At 38.8% G+C, this 20,987-nt stretch overlaps 1 protein-coding gene across 1 annotated transcript in view; it reads right to left on the bottom strand.

The window, feature by feature from the left end:
- vaspb (vasodilator stimulated phosphoprotein b) overlaps window positions 1-20,987 on the bottom strand; it is a 31,336-nt gene that overhangs the window by 10,146 nt on the left and 203 nt on the right. Inside the window, exons 2-4 of the mRNA XM_044119524.1 lie at window positions 20,652-20,981; window positions 3,660-3,831; window positions 1,209-1,389 (exon numbers count right to left, since the gene is read on the bottom strand). Coding sequence (XP_043975459.1) covers window positions 1,209-1,389; window positions 3,660-3,831; window positions 20,652-20,656 — 358 coding nt within the window. The 5' untranslated portion in view covers window positions 20,657-20,981. The remainder of the gene's footprint in view (window positions 1-1,208; window positions 1,390-3,659; window positions 3,832-20,651; window positions 20,982-20,987) is intronic.

Raw genomic sequence — 20,987 nt, 5'->3', positions numbered from 1 at the left:
TCATACAGCAGGTGTCATAAACGGACTTAATTGCACTTCAATAATCATACCACCCATGTTCTTTTTTCATCTGCACACAGTTTTGCTGCAGAGTGCAAAGTCTGTGAACAGCCCTGATAGAATAAAGCATAACAACTCATTTGTAAAACAATGACATTATTAAAGAAATAGGACCTGAATGTGGCAGCATAAACTGTATAGATATTTAGGTGGAGTGAGAGTGAGAACAACTCTCTGTAAGACAAAATAGGTATCTATTACTGGCGACACAACAGGATGTGCCTGGCCAAAGCAACTCTGTCTTTTTTTTAATGTTCTTAAAAAAAAAAAAACATCCCTTTTTTCTATCAAGGTTATGTTTAGCTCTAAGTCACATGCAGTTTCTTAGAAATCTATTCCTAACCATGTGAGAAATTCATCAGCAAACCAAAACCAAATGCTATAAGCAGTAATCAGGATATAGCTGTCACTCTGACAAGAACACCAAAGGTGGAGTGCAGCTTCTACATGCAGCATGTTGATACTCAGGCAAAATAAGAAATAAAATAACAAAAGTCAACCAAATTAAAAATAACTAGGCATGGATTGATTTATCACTGCAACTAATGATTATTTTAGTAATCAGTCATTCTAATGATTATTCTGGATAAAAAAAAAAAAAGGCACACTGCAGATTTTACATTTGATCACGTTTGCTAATCTGAAACAATATTAGATATACATTTAAAACGCAAATAAATATTACCAATATTAAACATTACTTTTTTAAATAAGAAAAACATTTTATTGCTTAAAATGTGATAAAGCATTTCTACAGTGTACGCTTGATAATTTGTGCCAAAGGATTAATCGGCAGCTAAAAAAGTACTTATATCAAGACGTGAAAAGCTCAGCCTTTTCTGCTAGACTATGCTGTGTTGTGTGCTGATAAAGGTGTGCTGAACAGAATCTCAGCCACGGTGACGTCTTAATAATACCTTCCATCAAGTGAGTGAATATATTTGTGGCAAAAACATCAATAGATCCCGTTTGTTGCTCAGTTGACTGACGTCTGGAGGCAATATGCATTTATCTGCATGTAAAACAGGTTATTGAGATCTGATTGCCTAGGTGTGAAAGGCGAGGCAGAGTGGGGTCTACTCTTATCTGAATCATTCAGAATGGACGCTAATGTCTGGTCTGAGCAGTTTTAATGAGAAGTGATTTACCAGCATCTGCCATGGAGTTGATGACATCCAGAGCGTGAGCCATGCCATTGGCAAACAGAGTAGCATCTTCTTTGCTGCCAAAGTTGAGCCCCCAAACTTGTCTGGAATCTCGCCACTGGTGAAAATTGGGTGTGGCCTGGTTATATTTGAGCCCTCTTACAATGGGGCAGTTTATAACCACCTGAGGATGATAAGACAGTGAGGTGATTAGTCAATATTCACCAGCAGACTGTTCTGGAACAGCTGTGACTGTGGAAAAAAATAGTTTGAGTGCCTGCAGCCATCAGCATCCCATTTTCTACCCGTTCATCATTGTTTTTAAAGGGACTTGCCTCAGTAAGTCCCTTTAAAAACAACCATATCTTGACAGTGTTTCAATATTTATAACACATGTACAAAATATATTAAAAACCGGTGGTATCTGTGAGCTGAATCCTTTTACAAGAAAGCTTCATGAAACTACACCCTTGCCAACGCCCAACATATTGGCATGCTTTATTATTATTTTTTTTTTATGGATCCTTCTGGGTTATATTCCACTCAGCAGGTGGCACGAAGCCCGTTAGTCTGGGATAAAAAAAAAAAAGCTCTGTGCTCAGAGTGTTGCTTGAATGTGCTGACACGCCGTTTCAGTATTTGTTTAAAAGCTGTTGAATTCCATTGAGCAGAGGGAGGAGTCCAGACCCTGTCAGAGTGAACATCATGGGAGGAAGCATGCACTGAATGACAAAGGGCAGCAAGGTCAGCCTCCACCGCAGACAGTAGTGTTTTTCCAAAACGACTCCAAATCTTATCAGAACGCAAAAAAACACAAAGCGGCTGTGACCAGGAGCGTGTCAATCGGGCGACCTTGACATCTTCCATGTGTTTCGAAGGCAACAAAATACTTTAGGGAGATGGACTGAAACCACAAATATATAGCTGCAATATTTTTCTTAAAACGTACGTCTTGCTGTTTTTATTTGTCACCAGACGAAGCAGAATAGCATCTCCATAGCGACCTGCTGGTCTCAAGCCTCTTTTTAAAAATTGTCACAGGAAACGGTTGAGCAGGCCAACTATCTCACAGGAAACATCCTCCACTTTAAGACTTGTCTCCAGGGAACACTTCAGCATACTGAATGTTTAAAGAAGGAGAGAGGTTTTGGTCCAGCAGGGGAATAAAAAAAAAAAAAAAAGGTTCATGTCAAGAATAGACCCACCTACAGTCAATTTTACCCAGCTTCTCAGCCGTGGAACACTTTTGTCTGCAGGGGAGCCACAATGAGCAAGATAGTGGCATTGAACCATCTTTGTCTGAAGGACAACATTATGCTTGAGACTCCAAACTCTGATCTTAGACACAAAAATATTTGATAAAGAAGAGATGTTGCTTGTTTTGATGAACATTTTGTTCCCTTAGGCTTAGTTTAAGGGTCTTTATGTTATCTATAAGAACGTCCTGTAACTTATTGAAATGTTTTCTTATTGTGTGATGCTTTGGTTGATTCTCTTTCTAGTAGTGGCAGCAGTGCGCAATGTTTACATAAAACATTTGAGCTCATCATACATGTACTGCACTTCACCTCTATATCTACAGAAGTATAAAGTCCTTAGTTTTTGTCTTAAAGTGAAAAATGTGTCTTTTGCTGTTGACCCTAAGTGGCAGTAAGTAAAACAACACAGCAGCCACAGCAGTGTGTGCTTACACACACCATGTTAGTCCTGCAGAATCAGCTGAACGATTGCAGCAATGCTCTGGAACGCCAACTCTCCTTTACAAACACTGACCAATCTGGTGCTGTGGCTGTTTTTTGCTCTGGGGTTAAATCCGACAATATCAACTTTGACTTCTCACATTCTATACAGACACATAAAGCAATAGTCCAACTTCAGTACAAACAGTACCTGGTGTTTTTTGCCTTTCAGATTTATTAGTAAAAACTAAATTGAATGATCAGCAGCAAGAATAAAGACGTCATTTTAATAAACAAGTTTTAAAAAAGTCAAACAAGTTTGAGAAAGCAACATTTTGACTAAATTTCTACACCAACAATTGAGGAGGGCAACACAGACTGTCTGATGTCTGGATGAATGGAGTTTATACTGGGGAACCGCCCATCCTCCAATATGTCTATGAAAGTTTATTTTGAAAAGCATTGACATTCAGATGGCTGTAGTACAGATGCACTGAAAAACTGTCTGGTGACTGGAATCCAACAATTTTCTCCTTCAATATCACTTCAGCTTTTCAGAAAGAGAAATATAATAATTTTCTGACCAGTGAATACATCACACCAAAGCACTAAAAATTGAGCACTGACAGTGATGACGTCAATTTTCTGCACCTTTTAGTCCATGTTGGCCACGCTTCCAAATATTCAGCTTTGTAGTGGAAGCAAGAGGAACGTTTAAAACATTTTATTACAAGCAAAGATGTCATGGTCCTGCTCTAATGCCAAAAACATGTACCTGTTGATCTGTCTGCATCTTGCGTCCGACTACCCGGAAGGCGTTGGTAGAAGGGTTGTGAAAGATCTGGACTCTGCTGAAGGTTTGGGGTCCGGTACCTGCCGGGAGCCACTTTTTACTGCCATCATCGTAGATCATCACAGTGGCCCGAGCCTGGCAAATACTCGACTCACTGCAGAGCAGAAGAAAAGATAGAACAAGACACAGAATTAATGTACAGCACTGGTGGTGCAAATCTCAGGAGAACAAGGCTCTTAGAAGAAAACAAATACTTAATTTAAGGTGTACGGTGTAGGTTCTTAATTAAAGTTTCATGGTAAAATTGATTTTCATCTGCAATTTACACCAGACAAGTCTAAAAGTAAAGGAAACTTTTACAGAACTTTAGAGTGGAGTTTTTTTATGAAGTGATGAATCATCCGAACATAGTATAGCGTTTGCATTCCCAATGCACAACATTAAACTAAAAGAATGAACCACTATCAATACACACCTACTTTGGATATAGTAGAGGATGTGTTATTCAGCGATCCTCATCCTGTTTAGCCGTTAAACAGGATGAACACACATTTCAGAGGCACCATTTATTATGTAAACAAAAGTAGCGCTGTGAGCATTCAAGACGTGTCAATTATCTTTATTACTTATAACTAATGAAACACTGCACCAAACACTCTTGTCACAGCTGATCCCTATTTGTATGTGCTTGTTTCTTTAAGTAGTTCATTTTCATTCATTCATTCATTTTATTATCAACATTTGTAGTGCTGTAGTCATTTTAAACTTTTGTTTTAAAATGCTTCATGCTGAATGTAGCGCTTCTGGGAAGCGGCTATAGCAAAAGAAAAAAAGAAAAAAAGTAAACATAAGGGAGGGAGAACGGAAACTGGAGACACCGGATGGGCAAACGAGTGAAAAAATACAGGATCCTAAACAAAAACAGTTTCCATCAAAACCAGTCTGTCCTCATTTTTCACCTGCCCTGTCATGTCCCATCAGATTTCTCCAGCCAGTTAATTCAGATTCTAACAAAAAACAAATGCCATAATCATGAGCTGATCCACATGGGGGAAAATGACTGATATTCAGGATGGTATGCTAGACAAACAAAATTAAACTGCTGCCAAGTACTAATTTTTGCAGGAAAAATAATTTGGTTTGATCCTAAACAAGAGGAGTAGGTGAGACAACAATGAGGAATGACAAAGACAGGAAGCTGCGCAGAGTGTCGGCAAACAAAACAAGGTCCTGGAATCTTCCACCTGCTTTACATCATCGCTGAAGATGGTAAGAACGCAGCTGCCTCTCACTGGGAGACGCAGCAAAATATTTGTGCATGGCTTTCTGCAGGCAGAATCCAGTTGCAAATCATTCATTCCAACCAAAGTTGTGCACATATTCTGTGCCAAATAGGAAAACCGAAAGCAAAACATTTATTGCCGTGTCTCTGTATCATCTTTACCATTTAAAAATAGCCAGAAACCAGGTAATTTGTCAAATAAGCGGAAATAAAATAAGGGCTAAGTAAGAGTTGTAACATGAAAGAGGACTGGAAGTGAGGAGCAAACAGTGGCTGACTGTTCATTCCAGTTTTCCATCATTCCTCCCCCTCATCTCCTTGATTACTTCCCAGGCTCTCTCTACGGTCTCCTAATCCAACTCTTCCCCCTCTCCCTCCATCTGTCCCACCCTTGATACAATCTGCTACTTCCTGTGACAAAGCACCAAAGACACAACCCACTTCCTGCTGCCTGCACTGCCTAATAAGGACTGCTCCAGTCTGGACAATCGATCCCTGCAGAAATACAGTGGCGCTACATTTCCTTACAAGTTAAAACACATAAATCTGGTCAGTATTAACCTTTAAAGGCAATCTGCCTTCGATGCCAACAGCAAAACTAAAACTATTTTATGCTGTTTTAATAAGTGTTGCCTCTTAAACCAGGAAAAGGTTGGATGCTTACTTCAATATGTTGCATTGAACAACATCAGATCAGTTTAAAAGGTTAACACACACCAGATAGTTTTGGATTTGCTATGAATCAGAAATGTGCATTGTGTAAACCTCAATCCCCTTCCTGTGATTGTGATGTTTGGCACTCGCCTCACACAGTGCCCACAGGCTACACAGAGCTGAAACCTTCTCCTCCCTGTTCAGGTTACCTAAGGCCCGTTTATGCATTTCAATGTTAATCTTAATTACTGTAAAACAGAAGGAAACAGCTTTACACAAAACATCATCTGTTATCAAATAGTGAAGATGTGACACAAATGTTAGCAAGCTGCAAGGAAAGTTAGAAACATTTGATATTTTTAATCAGTACACAGTAATAACACTTATGAAACTATGGGTTTATTTGCCAACTTGTCAAATATTCACTGGAAACCAGCAGTTTGCTTTATTAGCCCATTCAGGCCTAAAGTACCCTGTGGCCATGGAAACTGCGATATATTGTTGAATGAGTTATTTATAGATTAAATTAATAAAAATAAGGAATCTAATTATAGAGTTGCCAATCAAGACCTATCATCTCTGTAGCAATTGGCAGGTCAAATGCTGAAGAATTTCCTTCCAATGGCTGAATCAAAACCAACAATTACATCAAGAGTCCGAATGAAAATATGAGAAAATTTCTTCAAAGCATTTGAGCCGCAGATAAAGTCTTTGCTCTCCAACGGCCATCTTTCAGTGTTTGGGGTATAAAACAACCATTATGAGACAATTTACACAATTTGCAGGGTTTCGGAAGGTGCTCAAGTTTCTTTGAACATGTACACTCTTTGTTCTGCTGTCAGGATTTGTACTTTCTGGGCATTCAGAGGGTTCATTTAGAACATGATGTTTCTCTTTATGCCAATGATTCTTTTCTATTTGTGCAAATCCCCATATTCCTTTACCATCTGTGTTGTCATTAGTTATACAGAAAGATTCCTTCTTAGGTTATGTTTCCGCGTAAGTGAACTTTTTCTTTAGAAGTGCTTAAACGAGACCCTCCTTAAGACAAGTTTACCTATCTGCAAATCATGGTAAAAAAAAAAAAAGTGTAAACATCTCCCAAAGAAACCTTTGGTCAAACTAAACATGTCAAAGTGGTCACCTTTAAACAGTAGCAATGGATATTATTTCACCTGAATATCTACTAAACTAGATCTCATAATATAATGAGTCACATTCTTCTTCACTATTTCACTGTTTGCAGCGTTGCATTCACATTTGTTTGCAACATTTGGTAGAATACCATGTTTCAAGTTTCATGTGTTCACACTCTGCATATTGGCAATAGTAACACAATTACATATTTTTTCTGATATTGCACAGCATTAATTTTAGAAAATATCTACTTCTTAAACTATTAGTCACAAACCAGGGCAGAAGCAAGTCCAAAAACATGGCTGTATTAGCTGTATTTAAGTCATTTTCCTCGCCTACACTTCTTCTCTTCTCATAACTATTGTTAAGCCTGTAGTCATTTAAGTAGTCAAACAATCTGGCAGGTCAGAAAAAATGTCCACATTTTTACTGTTTCACAATTTGACATCACACAATCTAATTGCTTATTCCTAGCTCCCACCTTAGATAACATTTTTCAGGTGTCAAATAGCACTGGCATTATCCACCTTAAAGAAACTTTTATGTGGAGGACACCAGTAAAATATGAGCAGCCATTCAAAGGGAACACTTTTGCCCACAATTTCATTCAATCCCCACTCCCCAGCTGAGCTGGCCATAAACCTAGTTGATGGCCTAAAACTGTCAGGAATTAGGGAGAAAGAGATTCATGTCTAAAGGAGGATGTGGGAAACTTTATTACAAAATCAACTAAATGTTTCCGTCTTAGACTGATGAAGCTGTTAATGTTACATGATTTCTTTCAACATCATGTGGAACACACGTGTGGGTGACTGTGGAATTAAATCTACTTTTAATATTAACCAATTTCAACGTTGATAATAATTTAAAATGAAATCCAGCTAATGAAAATGAGTTTGTAGTTAATTCAGCAATCGAATTCGTATTTTTTCAAAAACATTCATGAAAATATACCACCTCGCTATAAAATCTCACTCTGTCTCAACCACATTCACATCCTTTCTAGTTTCAGGCCAGTGAAACTGCAGTCAAGTTTGCTGCAAATCTTACTTCGCCAAGTTGCATGCACCAGCAAATAATATGATAATGCATACCAAAACCTCTTCCGTCTTTCAGTTGACATGTCTGAAGGAAATCACTTCCACTTTGTTGACACGGGGAGACCTTTTAGCAACCTGATCGACAGTGCTCAGGTAGTGAATTTAGGTTTTTAAACATGCAAATATTAATATGAATCAGCACTGGCTGCTGTCTTGTTTGTTCACATTGTGGGATAGGATATTTGCTTTACTGGTGATCAGGGAATGACATAAATCAATTGCCATATATTTGGAAATCAGCCTTGAATTATTTTTTATCATTATTCAATTATTGCCATATTAAAAAGAAAAATTTTTTTCAAAGGAAGGTATGAAAAATGGTTGAAAAACTTAAAAACTATCCAAGATGTTTCTGGGATTTTGAATCGCTCAGCAGAGAACATCTCATCCATCTGCTAGGAAGATTTTAAAATAGAAAAACTTTTGTTGAATAAAACATACATCAAACATATAGGCAAACTGTAATTTCCTCTGGTCTCTGTTACATCCAGCGTGTTGTTGTGTTGGAAGGGTAGAGAGGGTGTATGGGAATTGGGAGGGGACAGAGACACTGGACTGGGAAACAGATGCATATTTAATGGCAGAGAAAGCATGGGCTCAGGAGCGAGACTGAGTAGCAGGCTGCATTATTGATACCACTAAGGACACTGAGACTCTAAAAGGCTAAGTGGCACTAGTGCATGAAGACATGGACTTGCACACACTCTCACACCTGTCACCCTGCCAACATGTGTGTCCGTGCTGACCCCGTCGACTTTGTATGATGGGCTGCAGGGGGGCCAGTGGAATAAATCACCACAGGCAAAGTTATAAACAGGCTATTTTTTGTACTTCCTTAAGCCAAGACTGAGGGCAGCTGTGACCAGTTGACTCAAGACGATGTCTCATAGGCACAGAAATGCTCAGACTGATGGCCTAGAAGACAATAATAAAAACAGGCTTTATTTAAAGTAAATACATTTAAAAAGTAATAGCATTATAAGCAAGTTGTAGCCCATATTTGATTATTAATCCCAGCCGTAGTGAGTCTCTTCAGTTAACGAGGGGTTAACAGGAAACCCCGGCGCACGGCAAGAACACGTGCCCTGTAGAAAATGTCTGTATAAGGCTCTGCTGTCAGAGCTTTTCTCCAAATGAGCTGGCAAGTACAGTCAGGCCCAGTGGCTCTTTTCTAACTCCTCTTACCTGATGCTCCCTCTGCCCTTTATAACCTCCTAAAAATAGAACAGTTTCAGGCTATTTAAAAACATAAGCAAAAATACTTTTGACATACCAGACAGGTCAGACAATTAAAAAAAAAGTTTAAGAAGTTTTAGCCCAAATTCTATGCATCCAACACAGCAATTACAGTCCTGTTGCAATGTAAAATGTGTGGTGTAACTGAAGCTGCACAATATATTTATTTGCAATCATTATTACCGTATTGCACAAATCAAAACTGCAATCACAAACTGCTTGCATGTAATTATATATATATATATATATATATATATATATATATATATATATATATATATATATATATATATATATATGCATCAATGCAATCCATATCTCCATGAGATGGATATATTGGTCTATTTAGTGTGAAAATCCACTTTTGACATTTGCTATTTACTGCTTATTTCAACTTACTGGTAATTTCAAGTCTAGATATATGCTTTTGTGGGTCAGATGCATAACCATATGGAGTAATGGAAAAAAAAGAATAATGAGAAAACTGTGGATTGGAAGTAATCAATATCATCATCATTGTAATCTTCCATAACAATATTGCACTTTTGTTTACCGATATTGTACAGCTGTAGGCATGACCTACCGAAGCATGTCTGTCTGGATCAGCTGACAGACTGGGCAAAGAGAGCATTAGAGAACTCTGGAGGAGCTGCAAAAGTTCACGGCTTATGTAGGAAAATTTACACACAAACTATCAGTCATGGGCCCCTCACACCTGGCCTTACAGCAAGAAAAAAAGAGATTGTTGAAATAAACTGGTAAGGAGTTCTCTCAGCATTTTGACTCAAGAATTAGTGGAAAAAATGCATTTGATCTAAAAAGGACACGTTTTAACTCTGAGCTTTTTGACCTACATGTGAAATGACGGATCAGGCAGAAACACTCTGCATATCCCCCCTGTGAAGCACGGTAGTGGCAGCATTATGCTGCTACCATCATGCTAGGTTTTGGGCTACATGGAACTTATTTTCATCTTACTTTTGTTTAGATTTCCTTCCGAAGGTTTTACCTAACAGACAGTCAAGGTGAATCAAACAAGCAGCAGAACTTGTCCTCCTTCATCTTTGTTTATGTTTTCACAGCCCTGGTGATTGATTCAAACACAACTCAGAAAAAAAGTAGATGCGAAAGAAATGAAGCATTCAAATAGGTAGTTCTTGGAGGATGTGGTTCACCTTCCATGAGAAACAGTGATCCATTGTTCCTTGACAAAGTTTCGGACAACCCATTCATGCCAGAGTAAAGACAGACAACCGTCACTATGTATGTTTTTGTTGTGGAAACCATGAGGATACTTCCTCTTCATCCTGGTGGCTGTTAAACCTAGACTATAAACTTTTCCTGAATTGATAGTAATGCCTTATATGTATTCATGGACTGAAAAGACAAACAGGTGATTTGAGAATTAAACCCAGCAGCCCTTAAGCTGATAATATAGTAAAGTTTACTCTGAGCATTCATTCATGTTTATGTGAGGAAAGGTGCTTTCGCTTTTCACCACAGCCCCTCCAGGGCAGCCAGCAGGTGACGCCGGTTTGGTCACATTTGAGACAGAGCCTTGAGTGTAAAGAGAAGTGAGACAGGAAAGTGCTTTACTAAAAGAAGTAACTTGGAAAACCCAGCACTTCACAGCACACAAATGCTCATTTGAGTAAAGTCTAGACCATGCGAGCAAATTTTTTTTTTCCTTTTTGGTCAAATTACAATAAATGCAGAATCCCTACATTGCAACTGTATGTATCCTACTATCAAAAAATAAGATGTACTTGTCTTGGTATGAAACACAGTGAACTGAGGTCACAGTTAAGGATGCAACAAATTATTTTGGTGGTCGACTAATCTGTCAAGACTGTTGCAATTAGTCAAAGATTATTTTAATCCACCTCTGGTTTCCAAGCAGCAGCCTTCTGTTCTCAGCACTTTTACATGTCTTGCAACACTTTCTCGAGGTCTCTATGTTAACATGGAAATTTCCACAGTTAATTTAAGTAATGACATAAAAACATGCATTCTAAAAAACTTAAAAATTATTTTAGTAGAGGGATGTTTGTGCATCATTTAGCCATCATTCATGAGCCCAAAATCTGAAATACTTAAATTGGTGAAGCTGGATAATTCTACCCTGAATTAAGATTTTAAAAACAAAGAAACAAAAAGCTATCTTATTGTTGTAGACCACCAAAGATCGGGACAAGGTTAAAAACTACAACCAATTAATCAAGTGGATAATTTTACTCTTAAAATTATAACAAAAGGTATATTGTAGAGCTTTACAATTTATAAAATCACAATCATTACCACTGGGGAACACTGACAATGAAAGAAAGACAAAAGAAAGTTTGACAATGAGGAGTGCATCGGAGTGAGCTCTAGTGTTGAACAATTCAGCATCGATTTGACGTTTGGCTAAAGACAGTTAGCTGGTCTATATGAAATTAGGACAGCAATCAATTGAAACCGGGTCCAATATGAAGCCTTTAGAAAATACAGAATGAAATTTGTTGGAAGAAACAACACCATAACATGCGAGTAGTAATGGGGGTACAGAAGCAGCATTTCAACTGTAAACCATCTCAATGGTTTACAGTTGAGATGGTGCTGATTTGGGTGAAGAAGTCACATACAAACACCGGTTGATTCTAGGCTGATTCATCATACATTACGTCATGCTCAAGTCCCCTTCAGGCCACGTTTTCTGCTGCCAGTCCCATATGCATATATATTGACTCTGGGCTGTGAGATTAGTTTCCAAACTGCAATGTATAGCTGTTTATGGCTAAATGCACAAACATTGAACAAACTTCCCCCAATGCAGCGTATGGTCGTTTATTCAGATTCACAAATCAGTACATGAAAGTAACAAAAGAAGTGGAAATTTAAAGGATTACATTTGTTTTTTTGTTACTTTTATTCAGTTGTTTGAAAATTAAAAGTGACCGTACATTGGAACTCACTTGTCTGAAGATGAAGTCAGCCGTTTTTGCAATAACCTTTAGTAACAATCTCATTTTAAAAACATGGAAGTCATTTCCGGGCACTATCCAGCCCTCTTAGAGAGCAGGTTAACGGTTTTTAAAATCTACAGATCTCTGAGATGCCCTTTACTTTTGATACTATTTAAAGTTCAGTCTGTCGTGCTATTTTCCTAATGTCTGTGTCAGCTCACACATGTGACAACTTGCTGCAAAATGAACACAAGCACACTTTCACACTAAGCTACTGAATCAGCGACACAAAACAGATAGGCATTCAGCTATTCGTAAACTGTAAATATCTGAATGAAAGTCAGATGTTTTTGATCTTCCTGATTAAAAAAAAAATAAAACAACCTTAAAACATTTCCTGAATACTGACTCATCATTCATGACACAGAAAGGAGTTTTTGCCAAAATCATCAAGTTGTTTTTTTTTTTGCTTGGCCACTTGAAGAGCGGAGATTAATTCCTTCCTGCTTCTGATGCACCCAAGACTGTGTGGAATGAGGGGGGAGAAAGCAATAGAACTGGCACTCTCAATGCCCATATTTGGAATGAAGTTACCTCTGTCCTCTGCACTGAGCTCAATTCCTTTTACAGGTCGGAGCACATCCTCCCCGAGCCAGGCAAAGAAGGAGGACAGCTCCCTTCTAGAAAAGAATCAACAGGAGAAAACTCCCAGTTTTAGGCTGCCCTGACTTGTACGCCCCTTCCCTTTCCACAAAGTGAGTAAAGAAGATCCCGTTTCCTGCTTAATCATGCTTCCTGCAAACATGGGGGTCTGAGAATGTTGATGTTGGCCACATTATAGTCAACTATCACAAACCTGGTTATTTTTTTGAAGCTGGAAATTGGGCATTAGCCAATGAGATTCTAACTGTACGATAACCCAGACTAAAAATGACATTGGTAACACGAATTCCAAAGAAAAATGTATAACACCATCTGATTGCTTTCCTTAGAAGGCAGCCTTTTTACAGCTAGTTAGCTAATTTGTTGGCTGTGGTTTGAAAACAGCACAAAATTAATAATAGAGCTGTACGGTACACTGAATACTGCAATTAGAAATGACTACTTGGATGCAATGTTTGCTAGGATTTCAAGTTTGTGAATTCTCATACTGTATTGATAATATATTTGGCCAGTTGATTGGACTAACTGCCCTGAAGCCAGAAGACCAACAGACGATGTATATTTTTCAGGGGTTAAGATGCTAAAGTTCACAGAGAATGTCAGGAGCATTGTGTAATGATAAAGTAAGCAAATAGTATCCAAATTCCTGGTGTTCTGTGCCCTAATTAATAAGAGCTGGGTGGCGCAAGCAATAACTGTCCATGTAAATAGTTAGTGTAAAATAGCCTTTGTTTAGCCAGCTGAAAGGCAATGTGCAGCAACAGGTAGAGAAGGGCTGAGACTAGGATGTATTCTAGAATGTACTAGAATACATTCTAGTATTTATTACTAGAATGAAGTGCTTCATTCTAGTATTTCAGAATACTAGAATGAACTTCAACACTTTTTCTTGTACATTCTGTGGACTTTGGATCACAGAAACAGCATTACAAAAAGTTCTAGTGGCTTTGCACAAAACCTTTTAAGACCTTTGTACACTTGACACTGGTAACCAGTCATCAACTAAAGTTTAAAAAGTATCGCTAGGCAAAAATGTTTGTGTGGAAAACATAAATATCCTCTACAAGAAAGCGTCAGTACACAAGATTATTTCTATCACAGTCGATGTACCAAGATAAGTCCACATGCAGAAATAGCTCATCTTTTAACAGAACAAGTAAACAGACAGGCCTGTGTTAAGCATGTCCTTTCCAGTGTGGCAATAAACCTTTAGTGAACACTAGGTCAAAGTCTCAAAGAAAGCCAGCAGCAAAGCCTAAAGCAAGCTCAAGGCTTCCTCTGAATCTGCTCTTTCTGATGCAGCCTCTGTCCATCAGCAATCACCATCTTCCCAGATAAGAGAGGCTATGATCTAAGGACTTGAGTGATAGGAATGTTAACAATGGCTGGCAGCATAAAGCTCTTTCTATACTAACCGGGTTCCATTATGTTCCATTAAGCAGTGGGCCCCAGATGAAGCCTCTGGATCTTTATATCCATTAGCAGTGCTGACCATACAGAATGTCCATCCCCATAGTTAAGCTTTCGTTTCACTGCAACGTCAGAGACAGACTCAGTCAGACCCAGAAGATAATGTTCCTCTAATTTATCTGCAGCGGGGAAGGTTCAGATATCTGCAGTTATCTTCACATGATGATACTCTGTTCAATTTCACTCAGTTTTTATACAATAAAAACACTTCACTTCCTTTCAACTGGCCAAACATGATCTTGATATATGGAGTCTGAATGCAACACCTTCTCAAATATTTAATTGAAGTAGTCCTTATAATAAATTAAAGAAAGGATTAATTTTATTATATGTCATATAATATTATATATTATATGACTATTATGAAGAACTGCCTAGACTGCAGTAAGTGTTGACTTATTTAAGCAACATACATCTAGACTGGAAATAGTGAATTTTATTTCCTTGTTTCAGGCAGCTGGATCCTTACCTGGGGTCAATGTTCGCTATGAACAATAAGTTTTAAGACATCAATATTCATTTGTTTAGTGCTATAAATATTTATCACAATATTCACCAAGACTATCAAATTTTTCTAATATCCTACAGTGAACTGCTTCTTCAAATGTCCCAGCACAGGGCTTATCTTAACACATGAGTGAGAGATTGTTTTAAGGAACAGAAACCTTTTCCACACGTTTGTTTCAACTTGAAAAAAAAAAAAAAAAAAGAAGAAGCTTTCTGAAGCACTTTTCTGGAAGTAATGCACTCGAAACACCAAGCTGCACTGGTTAATTCTGTGCAGACACGAAACAAGACAATATAGTGCAATTACGTGGGCGACTATAGTCATCTTTGAAATGCTGTGCTTTATATGCCACCTCAAATGTCACACCAGTTCAGTTCTGTCGCTACTTCAACAGTATAGGGTGAGTTGATTAAACGTGTTCTCCTCAATTCATTTTAGTAAAATTAATGTGCAACAAGAGTGACTCAGGACCTGCTTAAGAGGTGATGTTTAAAAGGTTAATAAGACTTTCCACAGTGAAAAGAGACCAATGGCAGGTAAAGGGCATTTCATCCAGGATCTAAGAAGCAGCAGCTGAATACTGGATCACATCAGTTCTGGTCAGAGGTTGCTTACGGGTTTATTTTAATGTTTTGGAACCTCAAAAATGTCAGGTAGTAAAACTGTCCTACCACTGAAGTCAAAATGATGACATTTATAAATGGAACTTAAATGGTAATGAATTTAAAATAATGCTCTGGTTTATTCAATTTTACTCATCTAAAAACTTTTAGAGAAACAAATACCAATAGTTGTAACGCTATTTACATAACTAAAGAACTTGAGTAGAGAAGTTTTTATGTTGCCGAATGTCACGCTCGCAAAATTATAGAAACAAACATTTTAAAACTTGTTCCTTTCAAGAAGCTTAAAAAAAAAACTAAAGACAAAAAAAATGCATTATGTAACTCTCTTAATGACAGTGGTTTCATAATTAAGATATTACTCCCTCATAATAAGTTCTGTAAGGAACTAATGTGAGAAACTTGTGTAATGAAGAGGGAAAAAACTGACAGACCTGCAGAGGGCATTTGGTCATCTTTTGGATTTTATGAACCTGGCAGACAGCTGGAACTAAACCAGACACATGCCAACTCTAAAATAGGCCTCAACAATAGAAGATAAACTACATTAGCGACTGTCATTCTGACCTGAACTTGATAAAATAAAGAAACACCAAACGTGAGTTTGCAGAGCTCAGGTTTCTGCAAGTATTTGGCTATTTGGCTAAGTGAGAGAAACGCAGGACAACATACCCAGTGTTTTCTTCTGGATATACTAAACATGTAAGAGTTTACAGAAATGAATGCAAATGCACATTGCTCTTTTTATCTGTGAACAACTTTGTAAACGGTGCATCATTTTCCTTCCACTTCTGCAACACTTTATGTCGGTCTATCACATAAAACACTTCTGAGTTTGCGGTTTAAGTGTTTCAAAATGTAAGAAAGCTCAATGAGTATAAAGATGTTTTGCAAAATGTAGCACGTACAGCTCATGCCAAATGTTATCTAACGCCACATTAAAAACCTAACTTTCTGCTGGTTATTTCACATTTTAGGATACAGTGTCAAAGTACGCCAACTTCTTTTTTTAAATTTCCTACTTGTAAAATATTGTCAACTTTAGCGTAAAATCATCCAATTGCAGCCGCTACTTTGATTTGGATTAGGCAAGAGACAAAAAGCACAACTGGATTTGAAACTGAATAATAAAAATGTGTTTTCCTTTTGTGGCCATGCAAATGTGTGCTTGGGAATCAGTTACTCTTTATTGAAATGTTTACTTTCCATTTACATCTGTAGCAGAATGAACTTTACCATCAGGTACTAAACTACTTTACACAAATCCCCCAGCTTACTTGCAGGGCTTTAGACAAAGTATCAACTATGATCATTTCTGTAGAGGTGGTTGTCTTTCTAATGCTCTGGTTTAACAGGACTGTACGAATATTTGCTTACTGCATCTAATATTAAGGTTTTAAAATTAAGTGAATAGACAAGCATTTCATACTGGCGATCAATACAATTAACTGTTTATTTAAACTATAACATGATAAAAATATATTAAAGAATAAATAAAATTGACATGAAAAGTAAAAGCAGCAGCCTAGAGGCACAACCCCAAAACCAAAACAGCAGCTTCCATCAAGGAAAATGGCTTTGTCACAAAGCAGACAATGGAGGATTTTGTATATTAAGCAACTTGTGTAGCAAAGCGCCTAATCCAAGAAGCAGGCCAGCATAATGGCCTATTTATGAGTATGAGAGATGGGAGGGCCACGAGGGGTGAATTGTTTCAGAGAAGGGGGTAGTGGTGATTGGGCATTGTGGGAAACAAACACTCATGTCAGGACCATTTCAAATAACAGTGTGTGCATGCAGGGTGATCCTTTAGACACGCTGTCACACCAACTGTACAACAACACACTGAGGGAGTCTTTTGAAGTATACATCAACATGCAGCTCCTTTATGATGCATGAAATGAAACCATTATTTTTTTTATTTTTTTTTTCATAATGGATAAGAATTCCCACAAGCACACCCCAATTACCTCAAACTGGTATTGCTTCTGGGGTGCAGCATATTAAAAAGTGTTTGGCAAAAAAGAAATGTGAAAGATCTAACAATTTTCCTACAAATTCTCTTTGTGCATTAACAGAGATTCAGCTAAAGACAGTGACTGATGATAAATCGGGGCTTTGCGGGACAACCCAAAGTGGGTGGTGCAAAGACATGTTCCCCACAAAAATCAGCAGTTTTGACCAACTATGGTAAAAAATGAAAAGAACAGACATCAGGCAGGCTGAAATTTGCTTGTGCTGCTTACATCAAAGAAAACAATCCAACTGTGCAAGACACGAGGCAAACAAGTGGAGACTTGAAATACCAACACCAAAACATTTCACAACGGTGCAGCAAGAACATGCTGCTGTTGCAACCCGAAGGAGCTGCATCTCAGCGTCCTTACAAAGGCATCTATGCAATAATGCTGGTGCATTTCTTAACTAACAGCTAGTGGCCTGTTGGGACATGGGCTCAAGAAGAAGCGGAAGACGATTACAGCGAATCCGCTAAGGTCACAGTTTGAACCACATTCCTATGTAGTTGATGCCAAAGGAGAGAAATTTGGTGCTGAGACACAAAAGAAACAACGGGGCAGGGCAGAGGGTGGGGTTGAAAGGGAGCGTAGGGGGGTAGTCTCCTCGCTGCTTTTTAGACTGATCAATACCAGGCTCTTGCAAGGGAGCCGACAAGGAGTCCGCTCCAGAATCACTTCCACTCATGCAGAGCTACAGAACCAACTTCAGGATACTCAGCAGACAGAAAAACAGTGGGTTAAGCAGATGCATTACACCCGTTTCTGTTTATTATTTCTTGAGCCCGAGGCAGACGTGGGGATGGTGTCAGACGGGACAGCACTTTTCAGTCAGAGACCAAGCCACAGAGTCAGCGTGGGAGTGGAGAGTCACCTCTCTGACAGTAAGAGTGAATCACGATGCAAATTGATGCACTTCCTGTGCCACCTAGCCCCCAAGATATGAATCTGAAAGGCTGATGCAATGATTTGAACAGAGGAGTTATTGTTCACTGAGACAATAATGCAAAGATAACAACAACAAACGCTTCTAAATTTGATAACAGTGAACCAAAGTGCTCAGGATGATCAGAACCAGTTTCAGAACTGGGTCAGTAGTTGAACTATTGACCAACTGCCTGCACTTCTGTGTCAACATTTACATTCCAGAGCCACAATGAGCACAAGCGGAGCTGCATACCAGTCATTACCCATTATGCAAGGTGACATGAACCCCTTTGGCCCCAGCGGGGGGTCAGTCAAAGCCGTAGGCATTTAGAGGAAGAGCTCCACTCACCAACCTAAACAGGAACTTCCTAACGCGACGATAAGGAGGTTTCGGGTTAGCAAATATGTCTGACATGTGCGGTAAAGTCACAGGTATGTTTTATGGTTGGGGAAGTACTACCCTTCCCCCTCCCTTGTCCCCTTCTAACTGCAGAAGAGCAACTCAACAATCATGCAGTTAGCTTATCTTATTGCACCATGGTTAATAACTTTATTACACACTGCTTGGGGAGAACAGCGTGCTGTCGCATTGTGTGGTTGTGTCTCCAGAGCCATGATGCCTGCGTCATGCAAGGTTCCAGCATTTCTGAATGCCAAGGTTATTATGTAACTTATCCACACACAATTATCACTGTGCATTATTTTAAGCAAGAGCCATGTTAAATGTGCACATCTAATGCAACTCGGTGGAAGGATTTCGGGTCGTGCCAGTGTTCTCACTGCAATCTGAGATCCCAGAGAGAAATAGAAAGACTGCCCTGGACCTGTTGTCACTATCAAGGTTTAGGAATGTTTTGAACAGATACAGTTTTATGTGGCTAAAATGTTGCATCATTTTTGTTCCTACAAATTGGAGTCATTTTTTTCCTGAGACAGCAAAGAAGGTGTTCAAGTGCTTCCCTTCTCTCACATGTTGCTGTCCACTGGCATCAGCTGGCGGAAAAACGCTGATCTCCTTTTCTCCCTCACATACAACAAAAACAAATTGGGCCATTTGGAAATACTTCTGGTTGTGTAAAACACACAAGGTGCTTAAGTTGGAAACAAAAACAAGAATACCTGCTCCTTTTAAACCTGTTTGAGTAGCCTGATAGTCCAGCTAATTCCCAGGCAAATACCAGTCTGTTATATTTGTGTTATTCTAAAAATAGCAGAACTGCAAAACAGCATAATATTTTGCACATAAAGCAGTTGAGAACTGCTACTAAATTTAACAACTGATTAGTCTGCATTGTTTTTGGATCCAAGATGTGCCTAAACATATTGTTAACAGAATAGAAAACTGTTTTAACAAATAATCTCAAGTCTTAGGTTGCGTGGGCATTTCCACTGTGATCAGCAAAACCAATAGAAAACACAGGACCAACCCATGAGATATATTGTTACAGATGGGGCACTGTGAAAGGCTGAAGACACAAAAAATATTTGAAAAAAAAGAAAGAAGAAAACTGGTCACTCAGGTTATCCCTACCAGACTCCAGTTCCTCAGTGTACCGTAACTCTCAAGTAAATGCACTTTGAAAACCCCCCAAAAACAATTCACACTAAACTAAGTGCTAGTGGTGTTTAAATGTGAGATCAGAGCAGCTACAGCCGAGGAGTAGAAACTTCCAAGCTTGTAATTGCCAGCAGGCGCAGGCTGTGACAGGACATGGAATTTGTGGACATGAGCAGTGTGCCTGTGGGTCTTGTTCATGGTGCTAAACTCTGCTCTCCCACACGGAGGCAAACTGCAGCTCAGGAGGGGGGCGCTTTAATGTGTGTCTATGGAATGCATGCATGCATGATGATGATGATATAAACAGCACAAGCTGCAGATTGGCCACAAGAAAGTCACCAATCTGCAGCTCAGTAAGCGCAACCCCTGTTTTAGATCTTAGCTAGCCACCGAATCCTTTTTTATGCCTTATAAATTAGACTAACTTCAGTATTTTTTTTTTATTTTTTTTTTTGCACATGAAGATGTTTAAAATCTTAGCGTTATAAGTAATCTACAAAATAATAATAATAATTAAAAAAAATAAATAAAACGTGTTGATGTGAATCAAACTGCTTGATCTCAACCCAAAGACTTTGAACAGGTAGAAAGCTGAAGTTTCAAGAAAGTTACTCAGTCACAAGAAAAACACTTCCTGCACAGTTTTAGCTGAGAACAAAAACAACCCAAAGCCCAGCTGTGTGTTTCTGAATGAGAAACGGGAATTTAGCGCGTTACAAAGCACTGCTATCGAGATTAAACAAGCAGCTCAGACTCTTTAACCAGCAGCCCATGAGAAAACTAGCAACAGAAACATTGAAAAACCCTCGGCTGGAAACACAATGAAACATGAAGGGATCCGAGCCACTTTACGCACCTCATTGTTCGGCCAGAGTGGAGCTCCTCTCCTCGAAGGCAACTTCGGATGACTTCAGCGGTGAAGCCCGGTGTTTACAGAGTCACAGCGATTAAATAAAAACTACACCGTCCAAAAGCGGAGAGGAGGAGGGGGTGGGGGAAACTGCACATCTAAAGCCGCAAACAGGGTAGTGGGATAAAGGAGCACACCTCGACGATTTCCTGGTTCTGTGGAGCGGGAGAGGAGGAGGAGGAGGAGGAGGAGGAAGAAGAGGTAGAGGAAGACGAGGGGGTAGATACAGTAGTGAAGCGAGCTTGTCAACTCCAATAACTCTCCCACAGTGGGTTTCTACGA

Source organism: Gambusia affinis, linkage group LG06 (assembly GCF_019740435.1).
Source record: "Gambusia affinis linkage group LG06, SWU_Gaff_1.0, whole genome shotgun sequence".
In the NCBI taxonomy this organism is placed as follows: domain Eukaryota; kingdom Metazoa; phylum Chordata; class Actinopteri; order Cyprinodontiformes; family Poeciliidae; genus Gambusia; species Gambusia affinis.
The sequence above is the reverse complement of the archived record's forward strand: the minus strand, read 5'-3'. Positions and strand labels throughout refer to the sequence as shown.